We start from the raw sequence: 17211 nt of genomic DNA on the forward strand, positions 1-17211 counted from the left end.
ATATCAACATTCACATACCAAAGATTTTGACGTATTTCTGGTCAATCACCCGTAATAGTCGACATTTTCCAATTTTGGTCTTCAACCAAAACAACCATAAATAAAGCGCCACTTTCCCGATCCTGTAAAAACAAATTGCTGGTCAGAATGACTTCGAATTTAAGCTGAATATCTTTGAAAAAGGGAGAATCGTTATGGCAAATAAAGGAAAATTCAATGCGTATTAATTGAAGGATTCTATTGAAGTAATTTATTCTTTCCCCGTGTCGGATTTTACTCTAAAAGAATCTGCGCCTTCAAATTTCCTAACAATTTTCTTTAGATCTTTGGTAGACATTTAACTAGTCTTTTTACAAATCTTTAAAACACCAGAATTTTGTGAAATCTGATAGCGCGCAAATCGTTATCCTTGTTTCTTGCAAAAGAAATTCACTAGCAGAACCCAGTCCTTCATTGAGAGACTGACGTAATATGACAAGAACGCCGAAGATTTGTTATAAAACCCTGAATTTTTATAATACAATACATCGTGCGCGTAAGTGTACAGTGCGGGTCAAATTATTAGACTAAAGAGTTTTTTTTTTGTTTTGTTTTTTGTACGCTATTTGTACTAAAATACTATTTATTTTACTGTTAAAGTACAGTACATACTGTGCACTGATTATTACGTTATTTTAGCATAATTTAATGTTTGCAGGTGGCAGCACTGTCTGCTTTATTTATGTTCTTTGTTTATCTACTTATCAGGAACATAACCTCAATCAGCTTAAACAGTTCACTAGTTCTTTTTATTAGTGTGTTCTGTTATATTTAAAGTTAGTTTTAGGTAATTAGTGAGTATGTGTATGTGAGTATATATAATAGTGAGTATAAACAATTTTTTACCAATTTTTTACCTCCTTTTTAAAAAAGTGTTAAGAAATGGTGTAAACCTTGTGAAAAGTATGCTAAAAGACTTTAAAATGCTCATCAAGAACAAGGGAATGCATACTAAATAATTAGATAATTATTTCACTGTTCGTCAATGTGTCTATAGTTATGTAATCAATAAAGAATTTGCTTTTAAAACAGTCTTAGTCTAATAATTTAACCAGCACTGTACTTTAATTTGCATTGTTTGCCGCTTGCAGCTCCATGTGTTTACAAACTTTGGAGCTTTTTTTTTCATATGCCAGTGGGAGTGTTTCCTTCAATCAAAAGTGCTACTTTTAAGTCACAAATATTGATAGAATAAGCAAAAAAAAAAAAAAAAAAAAACATGAAGCCAGAAAAAAACTTTTTTTGCAAACAGTTATTTTTATTTAATTTTTTTTAATGTCCCATTTTGGAAATATGGCGTGGTCTTTATGACGTCACAAGTGATGAACTTTGCCGCGCTACTCCATTGGCGCACTAAATGTTTACGCTTGCTGTCAAACGCGTCGCAAGCACATGAGAATAAAGAAGCAAATTGAAAATCGCATTCTGCGCTAATGGCTTCAGTGGATGGCGTTTCATCACTTCTGATGTCATGCGCAGAAGCGTAAAATATGCAATTGAATCTGCGCGCCCATCAAAATTGTTTTTTTAAATTAAAAAAAAATGCCAAATCATTTTTAAATGTTTAAATCCTATGTTTTTAAGCATGCTCTTTCAGAAAAAAATACTTTTAAAATTTCGGAAACAACCCAATTCTATTTCTAACTTTTTCATGTGTACTCAGTTTTAATACGAAGTCATTTTTTCTCGTTATTCTATTTTTACACCAAAGTAGTACAGCAAAATACGGATTTTTTTTTTTTTTTTTTGAAGAGACTTCAACTGCAATCGCATGACTACTCAATGTTCAGTATACATTGATTATCCATTTCATTCATTTTTCATTACATTTTGCGCTCTCATTGAAGATTCATACTTTTCAACTATTATAATATTACGTACAATTTCGTAACCTGTGTATTTAGTTAGAAGGGAAAGTTGGGCTACTAATTTTGTGCTATGCGTGATTAATTGAAAACGGAAGAAAACGTAGGTATTATCAATCAATACTAATAGCATATTAGACGGAATAAATTGACATTATGTACAGATACATCATTGTCTATTATTATTCAGATAACTGAATAATTTTTATGAATTCTGGATAAAGAAAAATCTATCCTGTGATTAAACTCCGAGCGTCGAAAAAAGCTATAAAATATTTCATCAAATGTCACATATTTCATATTTACAGTTTGTTTAAAAACTGCTAACAGTACAAATATGCACTGCCTTCATTCAGACGCAAATCTTCAATCTCATCTTGTCTTTTCTTCTTGCAAATACAGCGTTTTGCGGTCTTTGAGGAATTTACTTTTCCTGGTTGAGATTTGGCAGCTCCCAAGTAAGTTCTGTAAAACTCGTTTCCCTGCCAGCACTGTGTTGATTCTGAGAAAACTACGTGCTCTTGCGGGAATATGCTTATTTTCGTAGTGACTCATTGGAGGCTCTCCCAATTTTATTTCATGCTAATTTTATGGTAGATTTTTACCGCATAAGTACGATTAACAAAAGCCTTGAACGTAGTCCTTCAATATTTTTATCATTAGTTCAAGGCCGTAGCTAGAAACTCTTTTCATGAGGATATAGTACGAGCAAAGAAAAAAAAAATTAATTTGAATTTTGTCATCTTGAATTCAAATTATGTTTTTCGCAATCACGAGTGTGTGTGTATATGTAAGCGTGTGTGTTTGTGTGTGGAGGGTATGTGTGTGTGTGTAGGCATGTGTGTTTGTGTCTGTGTGCAGGCATGAGTGTGTGGGTAGTTGTGTGTATGTGTGTGTGGGGGTATGTGTATGTGTATGTAGGCATATGTGTTTGTGTCTGTGTGCTGGCAAGAGTGTGTAGGTAGTTGTGTGTATGTGAGTGTGTGTGTGTATGTGTTTGTGTATGTGTGTAGGTGTATGTGTGTAGGTGTATATATGTATGTGTGTGTAGGTGCGTGTATGTATGCGTGTAAGTGTAGGATATTGACGAAACCTGGAGACGGTTTTCGCTAGAGGTGTAGCATCGTGAGGACCCGGTCGACGGTGATGCTGTGGAGGGTGGCGGTGGGAAAAATGATAGGACATTAAAAACAGTCAAATAAAAGCAATAAGCAATCGTGGTTGCTCAAAAAAAAAACCTAATTTGAGTTCTGAAATTTTGAGTTCAAATTATGATTTTCGCAATCACGAATTTCGGCAGGACCCTACTCAATGGAGTTTTTGTTTCTAGAAACGGCTTGTGTCCCCCCAAGCCTGTCCCTCCTCCTCGGCAATTACGTGTGTATAGTTGCGTGTGCGTGCATGTGCAGGCTAGGCTTGTGTGTGTACGTAGACTTGCGTGTATGCACAAAAGCGTGAGTGTATGTGTGTAAAGGCGTGTGTGTGAGAGTGTGTATGAGCGCGCGTGTGTGTAGAACATGCACGCCACCGGATTCCGGGGAACAGTGGTCAGAACCAGATGAGGCGCGCCTGCAGATTCCCCTGTCCAATCTGAAAAAGGAACCGGAACGTCAAGGACGGTTAACTGCCGTGGCTATTATCATTGTTTTTTATCTACTGGGTCCTTTTCTGTCATGCGATATTTTCGAACAACTGCAGAATTTTTTACTAAAGAAAAAAAGGATGGGGTTGACGGAAGTGGAATATTTCTGTTGCAGACAAAAAGTGATTCGCTTGAAATTTTTCAAGGGAGGGAAGAGGAAATGGTCCTTAAGATTCCTTTCTTTGGGTACGGTATTGTGTAAATTGATACAGCGGGTTAGTCCGAGGAAAGGGGGGGGGGGACTTGAGTGATTAATAAATTACTGAACGAGTAAATGTAGCGTTCCTTCGTTTTACACAAACTATGCAAAATTTCAGCAGACCCGTGAATAATCTGTAAACTGTTTGTTTCTTTGACACGATTTTTACTTTCTTGGGCCTAGGCGAACCTGGAGCAGGCCGAGTGCCTGGTGAAGCAGCACGAGACCTTCCTGACGACAATGGAGGCCAACGACGAGAAGGTCAACGCGGTCATCCTGTTTGCACAGAGGCTCTGCGAAGAGGGCAACTTCGCCGCCGACAAGATACACAAAAAGGCAGAGAACATGGCGCAGAGGTGCGGTTTTTGGCTCTTTGTACAATCGAATCCCGTTTTAGCAAATCTACTACAACGAAGACTCCATGATACCCGAATTCATTGACTGAGGGGGACGGAGGTCACTAATTCTGTTATAACGAAATTTCGTTGCAGCGAAATAGTTTCTTCATCCCTCCAACTTTGTTGAAACGGTATTATTTTGTATTGCCTACAGTTTGATTCTGATAACTTGAACTCCGATGACGAAAGATTAAACGAATCTTTTTGTATAATACGAGAGAAAATGATCTGTGTATTCTGTCAATGAGGATATTGGCATCATGCAAATATAAATGCTCGTCCTCTTTTAACATAAGCAGAAATAAACTCGTCCTATGGCTCGTATATCAAAGCCATATTTTATAGCAGTGTTCTTCAAACTTTGTCTTACGAGGACCTGAGGCTGACAATATGACCAGAAGCTTTGAGTCTCAAAATAAAAATTTAGGAAAATGTATAACTGATACCAGTTTACCAAAGCGTTTATTTAAATAATGATACAATGCAACATACAAGGTAGGATCCAAAAGTAATGAGCCCCACTTTATGCTGACGCATACGCACCCTGCAGCTCGCTTTGCTTGACAGAGACGGTGGTGAAGGTTGTAAGTTTAACAGCGAAAAGCAGGCAGTTGCCTCCCAGCTTTCGAAGCGGTAACATCAGACTTAACAGTAACCCCTATACGGTGCTGCGTGACACGGCAATATGGAAAGTTCGTCAGATCGCAAGTAGAAAAGTGACACGAGGCCCTTTGTAAGGCCGGTCAATGGTGACTCAGTCACCATTGAGTTCTAGCCCTTTTGTAAAAGTTAATTTCGAAAGTAATTACAAATGTATTTGTGCTATGAATAATATATTCCTACCATCAGTTGCAACAATACTTTATGAGATATATTTATTTTATATTTCATCTAACTGTACTGAATTTTTAGAAAAACCTTTTTTTTTATTGTAACGAATGTCAGAGGTATATTAGAGTGCTGTTCTCTCTCGCTATTTAGCTGTATACATGGTGAGATAACACTAAGCAATTTCTAGTACTTTAAAAATTTGCATAGGGAAAAGGCATAATCAACTGGAACATGTTTTCATATATTTGCATAATTGTAAAGAATTTTGCATAGAAAATGAAAACGAAAGCGATAAAGAGAAACTAAAAAAAAAAAAAAAAGATCAAGTTTAGTTAAGCTCATTTTAAATTTCAAAGTCAAGGATTTATAAAACACGAACATAAAATTGTTAATGAGGATGTTAATATTCGAAAAAAATTGTCTCTCGAAAAGAATTTTCATTTGGGTTTAAAAAAAAAAAAAACAAAAAAAAAAACCCTGCACATACTAAAGAAGAAACGTGCACATTATTAACACCGACCAGTAGGAGTTCAGAAAGAGTATTTTCAACTGCAGAAAATAAGTACACTAAAACAAATTCCAGGCGTAGGGACGATCCAATATATGCGTTATGTTTTTTTTTTTTTTTCATTGATTTCCATATTAAAATATTTGTTCCTTCATTTTGTATTTGTTCACATCAAATGTTCTTAGATAATGAACTTTTTCAAATTATGAAATATTGCAAAGAGATTATATATTTTTTATCATTTTTTAGGAAATTTCGAATATCGGTATTCCGGTATCACGTTTTAAAAATACCGAATACTGGTATTGCATATTGTGTGCAGTATTGCAATCTCTAGATGCAAACAACGTTTCATCATAGTAGGCTACGGTATTGCCCGTCTATTTAAAGTTTTGCGCGTTCAATGGCGGTCATTGACTTTCGCTCCGGAGTTGTGCATCTAGTCATCCCAGATATATGGGAAAAACATCGCGCAACTGATAAAATACACTAAGAATAATAATGATGATCATGACTATAGCAGCACAAGTATAATACACTCTCAGAAAAATGCATCACTCGTCTTTGATAATCCTTCAATTTGTTTTAATGATCCTTCAATCGTTACACAAGTTTCGTCACTTACAGCGATTATTTCCTAGCTGGGTCAGTAACGCAGGACCAAAAGTCAAATCTCGAGAAATTTTCGTCAATTTGACGAAAAGTTTAATTGCATCATTTTTGAGAAGCCGTTTTGTCAAATACGACGAAAATTTCGTGAGATTTGAGGAAGTGTTCCTGTGAATGCACTAATTGGCAATGATACGAATAACCCCAGTAAGCAATTTTTATAGAAAATTTGCCTAGTCAAAATTGTTTTATAAACACTCATAAGTCAGTTGTAAATGTTTTGAGACTACGTATTTGTTAGTTGTTCAGAAGAAAAATGAGTAGAAGAATGTATGAAACTAATAGTTTCTCTCTGAAATTTTTTGCAGACGAAACGCCAACCACGCAAAAGCTGCTCAACGCATGGATAAATTAAAAGACCAACTGCAGTTGCACCATTTCTTGCAAGATTGCAAAGAGGTACATCACTTCTCTCATTTTATCCTTTACCACCCATTATATTAAGGATAAGCCCGGCTGGTGGCGTCATGATTTGGCGCTGGCCTTCTACGCCTGTGGAAGCAGATTCTGACCTGGGGTGGCCAGTCGAGGGATTTTCGAGATGCAGAAAAATCATCAGCGCCCATGTCGTATGATTATGCGGCATGTAAAAGATCCCTTGGGTATTCGTTTGGTTTAGAATTCGCTCGGCTAAATTAAATTCCTATTGCAATTTCGCATCAAAATTCCTCTGCCCAGGTGCCTCCATCTGGTGAAAACTGGGCGTGCCATTGACATCCTACGCCTTAAAGATGGCACATGAAAGACTGGATGCCGTATCCGGGGATCACACTAGGTCTGCTAAAGGTAAATAAATAATAGTTCAAATATTCGTACACGTTTAGGATATGTTGGTTGAGTAGGCGTTGCCTTCGTATGCCCAAAGGCGCAGTTTCGAACTTGTCTCTAATTAGTACATTTTTCAGATGCAAAAAATCTTTGGTGTCCATGTTCTACGATTATGCGGTACGTGAAAAATCTCATAAGCATTTGATTGATCTTGAATAATCTTAGGATCTTGAATAATCTTGGCAAAACTACATTCCTAGTGCGGTTCCGCATACAGATGCCTGAAATTAACGTTCTTAAAAAGATGCGTTGTTTTCAATAAATAATAAATCAAGATGTAAAATACAAATTATTTTTCAAAAAACAAGTAAATGAATTAATAAATGATTAATTAAATTGGGTCATGTGACCCTTTAGCAACATACAGGCTTTAGCTACGTCAACACGACGTCACTAGACCAGAGGCTCATTCGTCATGCGATGACAATGAATCACATGACTTGCAGTCTACCAATCACAAAGACGCCCCAGGACGCCAAAGACTTCCCAGGGAAAACATAAAATGCGGGAAATTCAAAAATAACAAACTTTCCATCTAGGTTAAATTAACATTATTAATCTAACGGAAAAAGTTGGACCAGATGGAAAAAATGTGAAATGCGGGGAAAACGTAGATTCGGGAAACGTAAAATCGGGGGTTTCACTACAGCTCTACATGCCCTCGGATAATCTTTTGTGTTTGCAGCTCTCCGAGTGGACCCAGGAGAAGTGCATAGAGGCCCAGGACGACACATACCGTAGCGCCAAGACTGTGCACAGCAAGTGGACGCGTCACCAAGCCTTCGAAGCCGAAGTGGCAGCCAACAAGGAGCGTCTCAGGAAACTGCAACAAGTAAGAATCTTGTCTGAATTCAGTAAAGATCTAGACTAGGAATTCTGAATAGTAGCCACTGTCTACCAAAGTCACCAAAAATGGAAGCGATTTTTGCAATTCTGGAACGAAAAAGAAACCGCTTCTCTTGTTTGGTTGCCATATTAAAAATACTGTACTTGTACTTAAATCACTGCCTTGTTAACACAATTCCAAATCTGGATGAGTTTGTGGTTAGTTTCATATGTTCCTCATCGTTGTACTTGCAATGTCTTTTAATATATAGCGTTTCAAAAAGGAAGGCATTATATGTAGCAACCCTGTGTCGTGGAGTGGATGCCGTCCGTCATCCACGGATAGCTTAGGGTTTTACTGACAGCCAGCCCAGTATAGAACAGCCTTTGTTTTCGAGTCCATCCCTCCACGAGAAGAGTCACCTCTACAGTGCTGGCCAAATTATTAGACAAGAGTTTTTATTTTTGTTTTTGTACACTATTTGTACTAAAATACTATTTATTTTACTGTTTAAGTAGAGTACATACTGTACACTTATTATTACGTTATTTTAGCATAATTTAATTTTTGCAGGTGGCAGCACTGTCGGCTTTGTTTAGGTTCTTTGTTTATCTACCTACCAGGAACATAACCTCAATCAGCTTAAACAGTTCACTAGTTCTTTTTATTAGTGTGTTCTGTTTTATTTAAAGTTAGTTTTAGGTAATTAGTGAGTATGTGTATGTGAGTATATATAATAGTGAGTATAAACAATTTTTTATTTCCTTTTTTAAAAAGTTAAGAAATGGTGTAAACCTTGTGAAAAGTATGCCAAAAAAACTAAGAAATACTCATCAAGAGCAAGGGAATGCCTACTAAATATTAGATAATTATTTCGCTGTTCGTTAATGTGTCTATAGTTATGTAATCAATAAAGAATTTGCTTTTAAAACAGTCTTAGTCTAATAATTTGGCCATCACTGTATGTCTGTCCCTCTATCAGAATTGTTCAGCCATGTAGCCGCATTGTAGTACAGTGCAAAGTAGTATGTTCCGTATTGTAGTACACGCTGGGCTTAGTTTTCATGGAAGCTAAAGGAAGCTGAGTTCTCGTACTTCGTTTCAATTTCATGGAAATTTTAGCGTGTTAGACGTGATTCAGACTATTTACGCAGTGAAATACGTTCTGAAGACAATACTGCCGTGCTAAGCACAGAAGTCTTTTCTGCACTTTTTATTATCAGTGTTATTGTCACTAGGTGGTTCTTTATAATGGTTGTATTTTAATTTTACCTTTATGTACAATGTTTTATTGTCATTTGTGAAGGTGAAATATTTTTTTTTTAAGTCTGAAAAAGTGACATTTGAATCAAGTATTTGAAGGTGTAATACTTTAAGGAACAATTTCTCATTTTGAGCTCAGTTGCAGATAAGCAGATACGACTTTTGAGCTTATCATGGCAATAGATCCCCCTAGCTTCTGTTGCTAGAAATGAAGCTGTGAGTACACTGTCATTGTCATTTCCACAAGGAAGTTTTTGAGGCAGTAAGAAGCAAAGAGATGTACGTGCCAAAATTAAATATTTAGAGATAACAGGTACAAATGGTAGAGAACGTCTTCTCTGTTTTGGGGCAAGAGACAGTATTAGTCGCCTTGGTAGCAAGATTAAAAAAAGTTTCCAGTAAAAGCCTTCCTAGGATCTGATTTTTAAACGCGATTTACTCGAAGCTTAAAATAGTCCGCTTGTATCCCGTTTCTTCTCGCTGCCTCAATTTACCAGGGTGAGTCAAAAGTTTTTTCGTATTTTCCCTGTTCTGAATTGGCAGTCCTGAATGTAACATATGAAAATTACAGTTCCTGCGCAGCTGATATAAAATGGTAGAGCGGAGTTTGACCTTGATAATCCTTATTAGTCGCTGTGATTTCTCGTACCAGTGTAAAAGTTGCAGTCTCTTTAAATGGCGCATGATAAGCTAGCAATTTGTGTTATTTTGCGTTTCATCTGTAAAGAAAGGTCTTAACGCAAGGGCAGCGGCAAAAGAAATGAATGATGTTGAGGGTCCAGATTCTGTGAATGAGCGCACTGCGCAAAATTGGTTTAAGCTTTTCAAGGAAGGTGATACGACCCTTGAAGAGAAACCAAGATCTGGACGGCCATCTGTTGTCGATAACGAAGTTTTGCTAGAAGCTATCCAACACCAGCCGAGCTCTAGCACCCGAACATTATCAGCAGAACTTGGTCCTTCCCAAAGTACCATCAATCGACACCCCCACCAACTGGGGCTCGTGAATGGGCGCTGTCGAAAAGTACTTTTGTTGGTGAAAATACGAAGAAACTTTTGACTCAGCCTAGTATGAAATGGAACAACTTGAAACGTGCCTGAATGATATTCACTTTTCCTCTTACAGAATGGTGAAGAGCTGGCTTCGGAGAAGCGGCAATGGGCCCCCGTGATTCGAGAACAACTTTCGGACTTGGAGCGGCAGTTCAGTGCGCTGGAGAACGCCACCAGGGACAAAGGGGAACGTCTCTTCGACGCCAACAGGCAGGTTCTGTATATGCAGACGTGCGATGACATCGACGGATGGATCACGGAGCTGGAGAACCAGGTCCTGGCGGCAGAGACGGGACAAGACCTCACCAGCGTCAACCTCATTCTGCAAAAGCAACAGGTGCGTGTGTATTACTTGAAGACTGAAATTTAAAAACGTATTTAGTGCTAAGAAAATATTTTTTTAAAATCAAAATGAATTAAATTCCAAGCATTTCACGGTAATAAACGATTTATGTACCTATACCCTCTAAAAGTAGTTAAAATAATGTTGTTATGGTCCGCCAGTGGAGCAAGAGTTAGCGCCCGTACGGTGGAGAACGCAGTAAGTGCCACTGAAGGTTACTTATCTCGGTTGATCCAAGTCCATAATGCAAAAAAATTGAAAACACAGTAAGTTCCACATTCCGCCTGGACTCTTATTTTTGATGCCCTGTAAAAAAGTTTATTTGGCATTAACTGTGTTTTCCATTTTTAGTCTTCACTTTATGAGATGACCTGGTTAGGACATTGAAGGACACTAGGACGAGCACTTTTTCGGGGACCACCTGTGGTCAAAGTTGAAAATTTTAGACATTTGGGGACTTTTAAGAGGCCTCAACCTAGTTGGCCTATTCAAGAATCAGTCCCTGCTTGCTGAGTTGTGTAACGTGTAAGCAACAGGCATGCTGACTTCTTCTCGGCCCTTTCCCTCAAACAGCTTTAAATAATATTACACTTTCCATATCCAGTGGCATCCACGTAGCACAGCACACTAGCGCAAATTGTACTTGTTTATAATAATAATTTTTAAAAAAATCTCCCTTTGACTTATGGCTTCAGAATATGACCTCCGAAAACATTCTTTGATCTCCATTCATTAGTCATATATTTACAGGATTCTTTACAACTAAAATAACATAGATTATCAAAAAATTGCCACCCTCGTTATTATTTGAATCGAACGTTTCCTTGTTCGCGCATTTAGAATAAGGTCCCTATACAGTCTTATACAGGATGTTCCGGTTTAACCTGCAAGACCTCTATTTTCGCAACCGTTAGTCCAAGCTGCATACTTCCAATTGCAAAAATGTTCAAAATCAGATGCAGAGTTGAGATATTAAACATTTGAAGTGAAAATAAAAATGAGTCAAAAAGTACAAAATTTAACATTTTTATATGGTCCCTAGGCTCCTAATTTATATTTAGGGAAATAATCTCCATTGAAAAATAATTCCAACACAAAAAGTTTGACGCTAGTGCGTCCAATATTCACCGAGCTATGAAACGCAGCACCACTTTACACTCGCGGTCAATAGCACCTTTTGGGGGATAATATAGCGGTTAACAAGAGTTTAAAACTATACGCGTGAAAGAGTGCATAGAGTGTGGTTTTTCAAATTGTTCGAGGTTTTGCAGTGTGTTTTTGCTTATCATGGCATAACATTTGCGTTTATTTTGGAATAGCAATGGAAAATATAAGTATTTTGTTTTTTTTTTTACTTCGACAACCTTTCATTCCTCTGAAAGGGCGATAAGTTCTAATCTCATCTTCTGCTTGATCCCTTAAAACTTTGAACTCGAATATCTCCTTGAGTTTTGGTAGCACAAATATCAAACTTTTTGTGCTAGCAATATTTCTCAATGGAGATTATTTCTCTAAATATAAGTTAGGGGACCTAGGGTTCGCATAAAAAGTTAAATTTTGTATTTTTGACTCATTTTTACTTTCGCTTCAAACTTTCAATGTCTTAACTCTACATCTGATTTCGAACATTTTTACAGTTGGAAGTATGCATCTAGAACTAACGGATGCGAAAATAAAGGTCTTGCAGGTTAAAACGGAACACCCTGTATAGTGACTCTAATTTGGAAGAAGCACTCGTAATCGTCGTATGCGAGATGAGCCGCACCATGCTTCCGGACTCTCGCTGGTATTCTAAATTAGTCTTGACGACCAGTCTGAAGGTTATTTCAGCTTCATTAAGCAGACATTTATCTGCTCAGTGAAGATTTGCGCAATCCAGATACTGCACCATCCGTGCAGTATCTGGATTGCGCAATCTGTTTGTCGGTTCGTGCTTATAGTCCCGGTTTGGGACGGCAACTTACATCACATTACTCCTGATCTGTCTTAGCTCCGTGGCGTAAATAAAGTAAATTTTCATATCAGTTGAGCATTACAGCTCACGAAACTACCAAACGTTCGATCTTGTATTGCGTTCCTCTATATCTGCTGTTTGAAATGTCGCACGTAATTTAAACGTATCCACAACTTGCAACGATTCACGTTGATTGCAAATATGTTTATTTATCTATTTTTAATTAGGCTGTGGAAACTCAGATGGCGCTCAAAGCGAAGCAAGTGACGGAGCTCCAAAACCAGGCAGAGTACCTTGAGCACATGGTGCCAGAGCAGACAGATGAAATTGAGTACAAGAAGGCGCACGTCGAGGACAGGTTTGACCCTCTATTTTTTTTTTTTTTTTTTTTTTGCAGTTAGGAAATAATTAAATGAATCGTGTTCAGTGGTAAACCTCTAATACGGTGATTCTTAACCGCAGATCTGGCGGATCGGCACCAATCCGCAGAAAATTCGTCCGTTTTACGGGCATTTTTACTGTTTGACCACAGATTGTATGGAATCGGCAAACATCCAACTAAGGCGACTCCATCTGAATGAGGGGAAAAATAAGAAAATTATGCGCGTATTCCGCTCATTTGAATGAGACTCTGCTTAATTTAGAGGCTAACATACATCTGCAAAATCTGACATCCCTGAAAACTAATAGATGCTTCCATTTTCGCGTGCCTTTCCATACAATCCGTGGTTAGACAGTACCTGTTGACATTCAAAAATGCTTCCTGATTCAAAAGAAGAAAAACTTAATATTGATCTGGTGTGGATTCCACACTACTTCCTTTTACGTCTGTTAAGTAATCGGTTTTTTAATGGGTTCATGTATTTATGTACGAGCTTTAGTTGGATCAACTTTTTAATTTTTAAAAGTTGTTGCTACTAACGCTCGTTTTCATTAAAGTTTAATGAATAGCTTTTTAGACGTTTTCCTACCCTCAGAAAAGTGGTTTTTTTTCTTTTTTTTATATCTAATGACAAATGGTAAAGTACAATCAATAGCTCAAAGAGAAGTCAAAAATGAACACAATGTGACATACATGAACTGAAAAAACAATGCTACATATTATAATATACACTAGTAATATGCATATACATTGCATTAAAATAATTATTTATCAAAAAACAGCTGGGGAAATTAAATGTTTCTATTTTTTTAGCATTTTCTATGCTACGCCCAATGTTAAATTAAGGGGTCATTGAGCACTCTCTTAAAATTTGAGTAAGAAGCTAAAAACTTTTACAGCATAATACTATTAGTAAGTCTTGAAAAAATAGGGGGTGTCCTGAACTTTAGCTCGATTTTTTTTTCTGACCTCCCTATAATGCACACATTTTTTAAAATAATAATTTTTCTTAAAAAAATATGTGTGAGTCAAAACTTCTTGTAAAATGTATTTTCTTTCAAATAAATAGTTTTTCTTATGAGCACACGTCTTTGTTGGGCTCTAGTTAGTTCTACAACGATTTTAAATAGGGAAAACCACTTTGGGCCAAAGTAACCCAAACGCAAGGGCAACATTGGCCCATATAAAGAACAACAATAAAGGGTAAAAATATTTGGAAATAAACTTATCACTATTGAAAAATTAAATTAAGAGATCTCTAGATACGTAAAACAAGTTTCCACTGCTTGGAAATAGGAATAGTTACAAAACAATTGTGTGTGTGTGTGAGAGAGAAAAGAATGAGAAAATGAGAAAAATTCCAAAATCTGGGCCAAAGAAAGTAGCCCGCTTCAGGGTACTTCAGGGAACTGCTGAGGTCCCCTACTCTTCGTCAAAAGCAATTCGGTATTTCCCCGCCGGAACGTAAAAGGAGAAGAATTTTGAGTATACGCCCATTCCTGCAGACACGAGATAATCATAATAATACCCATCTGTATATAAATGCGTCAAATTATGTTCTGGGTGTTAAGTATTAATGGTCGCAACAGCAAAACATTTTCAGGCTTCTGTAGATGTTCATGACTGCATCGACCAAGATAAGTTGTGCTTCAATTTGAATCAAAGAAAGAGGGTTTGGTAGAAGTATTTTTTGTGTTTGATCGACTAAATCGTATTCTTCAGTTTTCTCAGGAGCTTTTTATATGAAACCACGTTGGGTCTTAAGGTTTCTAGGTGCATCTTGATAATTAGCTCAAAAGGAATCTCCCAAGCGGAACAACTTTCCATATAGTGAGACATCCCTATTCTCTCTACTAGGTCTTATGGGCGTGCTTTTGGTTGTAGTAGCAACATAGCTTCAACGAGGGAAGATTTGATTCCACCTATAAGGAGTCTCATTGATTGATTATGAAATCTTTCCTGTCTCTTAAGGACTTGATCACTTCCAGTAACAAGTGATTCGGTACAATATAATATCGTTAGGTAAAACAAATGTCTTGTAAGTAATGTTTATCGTTGCTCCAGAATTTCCCCGTAGGAAGCCTGTTAATCGTTTCACAATCGTCAATCTTCGATGGGATTGCTCTTTAAGCGACTCTTCGTGAAGTCTCCAACTTTTCTGGACTCACACGTTACTATGATCTGACCAACAGGGTTAAATTAAAGAGAATAAAGTCGCAAAATTCTATTCCTAGTTTATTAAAAATCCACCAGTTTAATCTTTACTAATAATAAAGCTGAAAGTCTCTCTGTCTGGATGTCTGGATCTCTGTGACGCGCATAGTGCCTAGATCATTCGGCCGATTTTCATGAAATTTGGCACAAAATTAGTTTATAGCATGGGGGTGCGCACCTTGAAGAGATTTTTCGAAAATTCGATGTGGTTCCTTTTCTATTCCAATTTCAAGAACAAAATTATCATAAGATGGACGAATAAATTACGAAATTATCATAACGTGGAACCGTAATATGGGCACAAGCCAATTGGTGAGATACGAAATTATTATAACGTGGAACCGTAACATGGGTACAAGCCAATTGGCGAGAAAATTCACCATGCATTATTCGTAAATATACAGGCGAATCAAAAGACCTTTTAATTTTTCTATTACGGGCAAAGCCGTGCGGGTACCACTAGTAATACAATAAATGACCAGTCATCGCTTTGCGTGTTTCTGGAAACATTAATTTATTTTGTCCTAGGTTCCGCAAGCTGCAAGACCCTCTACTGCGTCGACGTGAGGCCCTCCTGAAAAAGCGGGAGGCCTTCCAGTTCTGCAGAGATGTCGAGGATGAGAAGCTATGGATCCAGGAGAAGATGCCCGTCGCCACCAGTTCGGAGTACGGAAACAGCCTTTACAGCGTCCAGAGGCTCAAGAAGAAAAACCAGGTAAGCATTCCGAATACTCTTGGCATTGCATACTTGATCCAACTCTTGTACTCCAGATCAATTAATCTAAAAAGTGTGGCGACGTCTACACCAACAGGGCCGCTTTTTATAAGGTCCGGTTATAATAATTTCCGGGACTGACGTAACTGTAGGAGAAGTAAAAGCCGGAAGATGGTGCTAATGATTGCACATTGAAGAGCGTTTTCTTGCGCATGTGCAGTGCAGTTGGCGTCATTCTAAAGTTAGTGGTTCTCGTGGAAAGGCACATTAAACATAGCTCTCAAATTTCTTTTGTCGAAATGAAAATGGAGCTAAGAATGAACATTAAATTTTGCTTCAAATTTGGGCAAGACAGCTGCAGAATCATACAAAACGTTGAAACAAATTCACTTGAACTTTTGAATGGTTTAAACACTTTCGGGGTGGGCGCAAAAGCGTCGATAATGATCCACACGCAGGTCGGCCGCAGTCCGTACGCACGCTGGAAGCAATTGAAAAAGTTCGCATTATGTTAACAACAGGAATTGAAAGAGCTATGTTTAATGCGCCTGTCCACGAGAACCACTTACTTCAGAATGGCGCCGTTTGCACTGCACATGCTCAAGAAAACGCTCTTCAATATGCAATCATTAGTGCCATCTTCCGACTTTTCGTCCTCTTACAGTTACCTCAGTCCTGAAAATTAATAGCCGGACCTTGTAGTTCGCATGTATCCAATGGTGTCGAGGCATACCAACCATAGAATATTTGCCAAGTTTTGGCTCTGATCTTGAAATATTATTAAGGTAGTTGTAAGGTAGTTATTATTAAGGTAATCAGTGTCTTTTAAACTGGTGTTGATGTCAGCAGACCAAGGCAACTGCTGATTTGAAAACTGAGGGCATTTTTAGCTCTTTTTCTCAGTGCTGATCACCATCTCAAGCGTGTGTTGAGAGGGAGAAATTATACAGCGATCCATTCCAGCATTGCTACTGAGCGATACTTAGCCGAAGAAAATGGCGCACAGTGGTTCAAGGGCGGAAAAAATAGCCATTTTTAAGTTTTAAGATAAAAAATATTTCATGCCGTAATTACTTAGCCCTTGAGTTGTAGTAACTTACTCCATAAGAGTTTTTTGAAAAAAAAAATTCGTTTTTACAAAAATAAGCCGAAATTGTTGAACTATTATGTTTTTACTTTTTTCGGACGTACGCCTTATACTTTAGTTTTAATTCATTCGTTCAACAAGGAAGACTAAAATTTAATAAAAGTCATTTCTGATTGGTTTTTTACACTTATAGGATGCATATTACATTGTAGTTAAAAATTAAAAATTCATCAAAATTGAAAACTACCTGAAATTAAAAAAAACATTATTTTCTTAAAAATATCATGAATAGTATTGTGGAATATATTTTTATCGGCGGCTTCCGGTGGGCTAAAATTTACATATATCAATAGTTTAATCCTTCCTGTAAATGAACAACAACATTTTAGCTGCGA

General features: G+C 37.4%; 1 protein-coding gene across 1 annotated transcript in view; it reads left to right on the plus strand.

Annotated features, from left to right (window-relative positions):
• LOC129224679 (spectrin beta chain-like) overlaps positions 1–17211 on the plus strand; it is a 161082-nt gene that overhangs the window by 53074 nt on the left and 90797 nt on the right. The window contains 6 exon segments of the mRNA XM_054859224.1: positions 3929–4101; positions 6460–6550; positions 7665–7811; positions 10195–10458; positions 12646–12776; positions 15543–15729. Coding sequence (XP_054715199.1) covers positions 3929–4101; positions 6460–6550; positions 7665–7811; positions 10195–10458; positions 12646–12776; positions 15543–15729 — 993 coding nt within the window.

This window comes from Uloborus diversus, chromosome 6, assembly GCF_026930045.1.
Source record: "Uloborus diversus isolate 005 chromosome 6, Udiv.v.3.1, whole genome shotgun sequence".
Classification (NCBI taxonomy): domain Eukaryota; kingdom Metazoa; phylum Arthropoda; class Arachnida; order Araneae; family Uloboridae; genus Uloborus; species Uloborus diversus.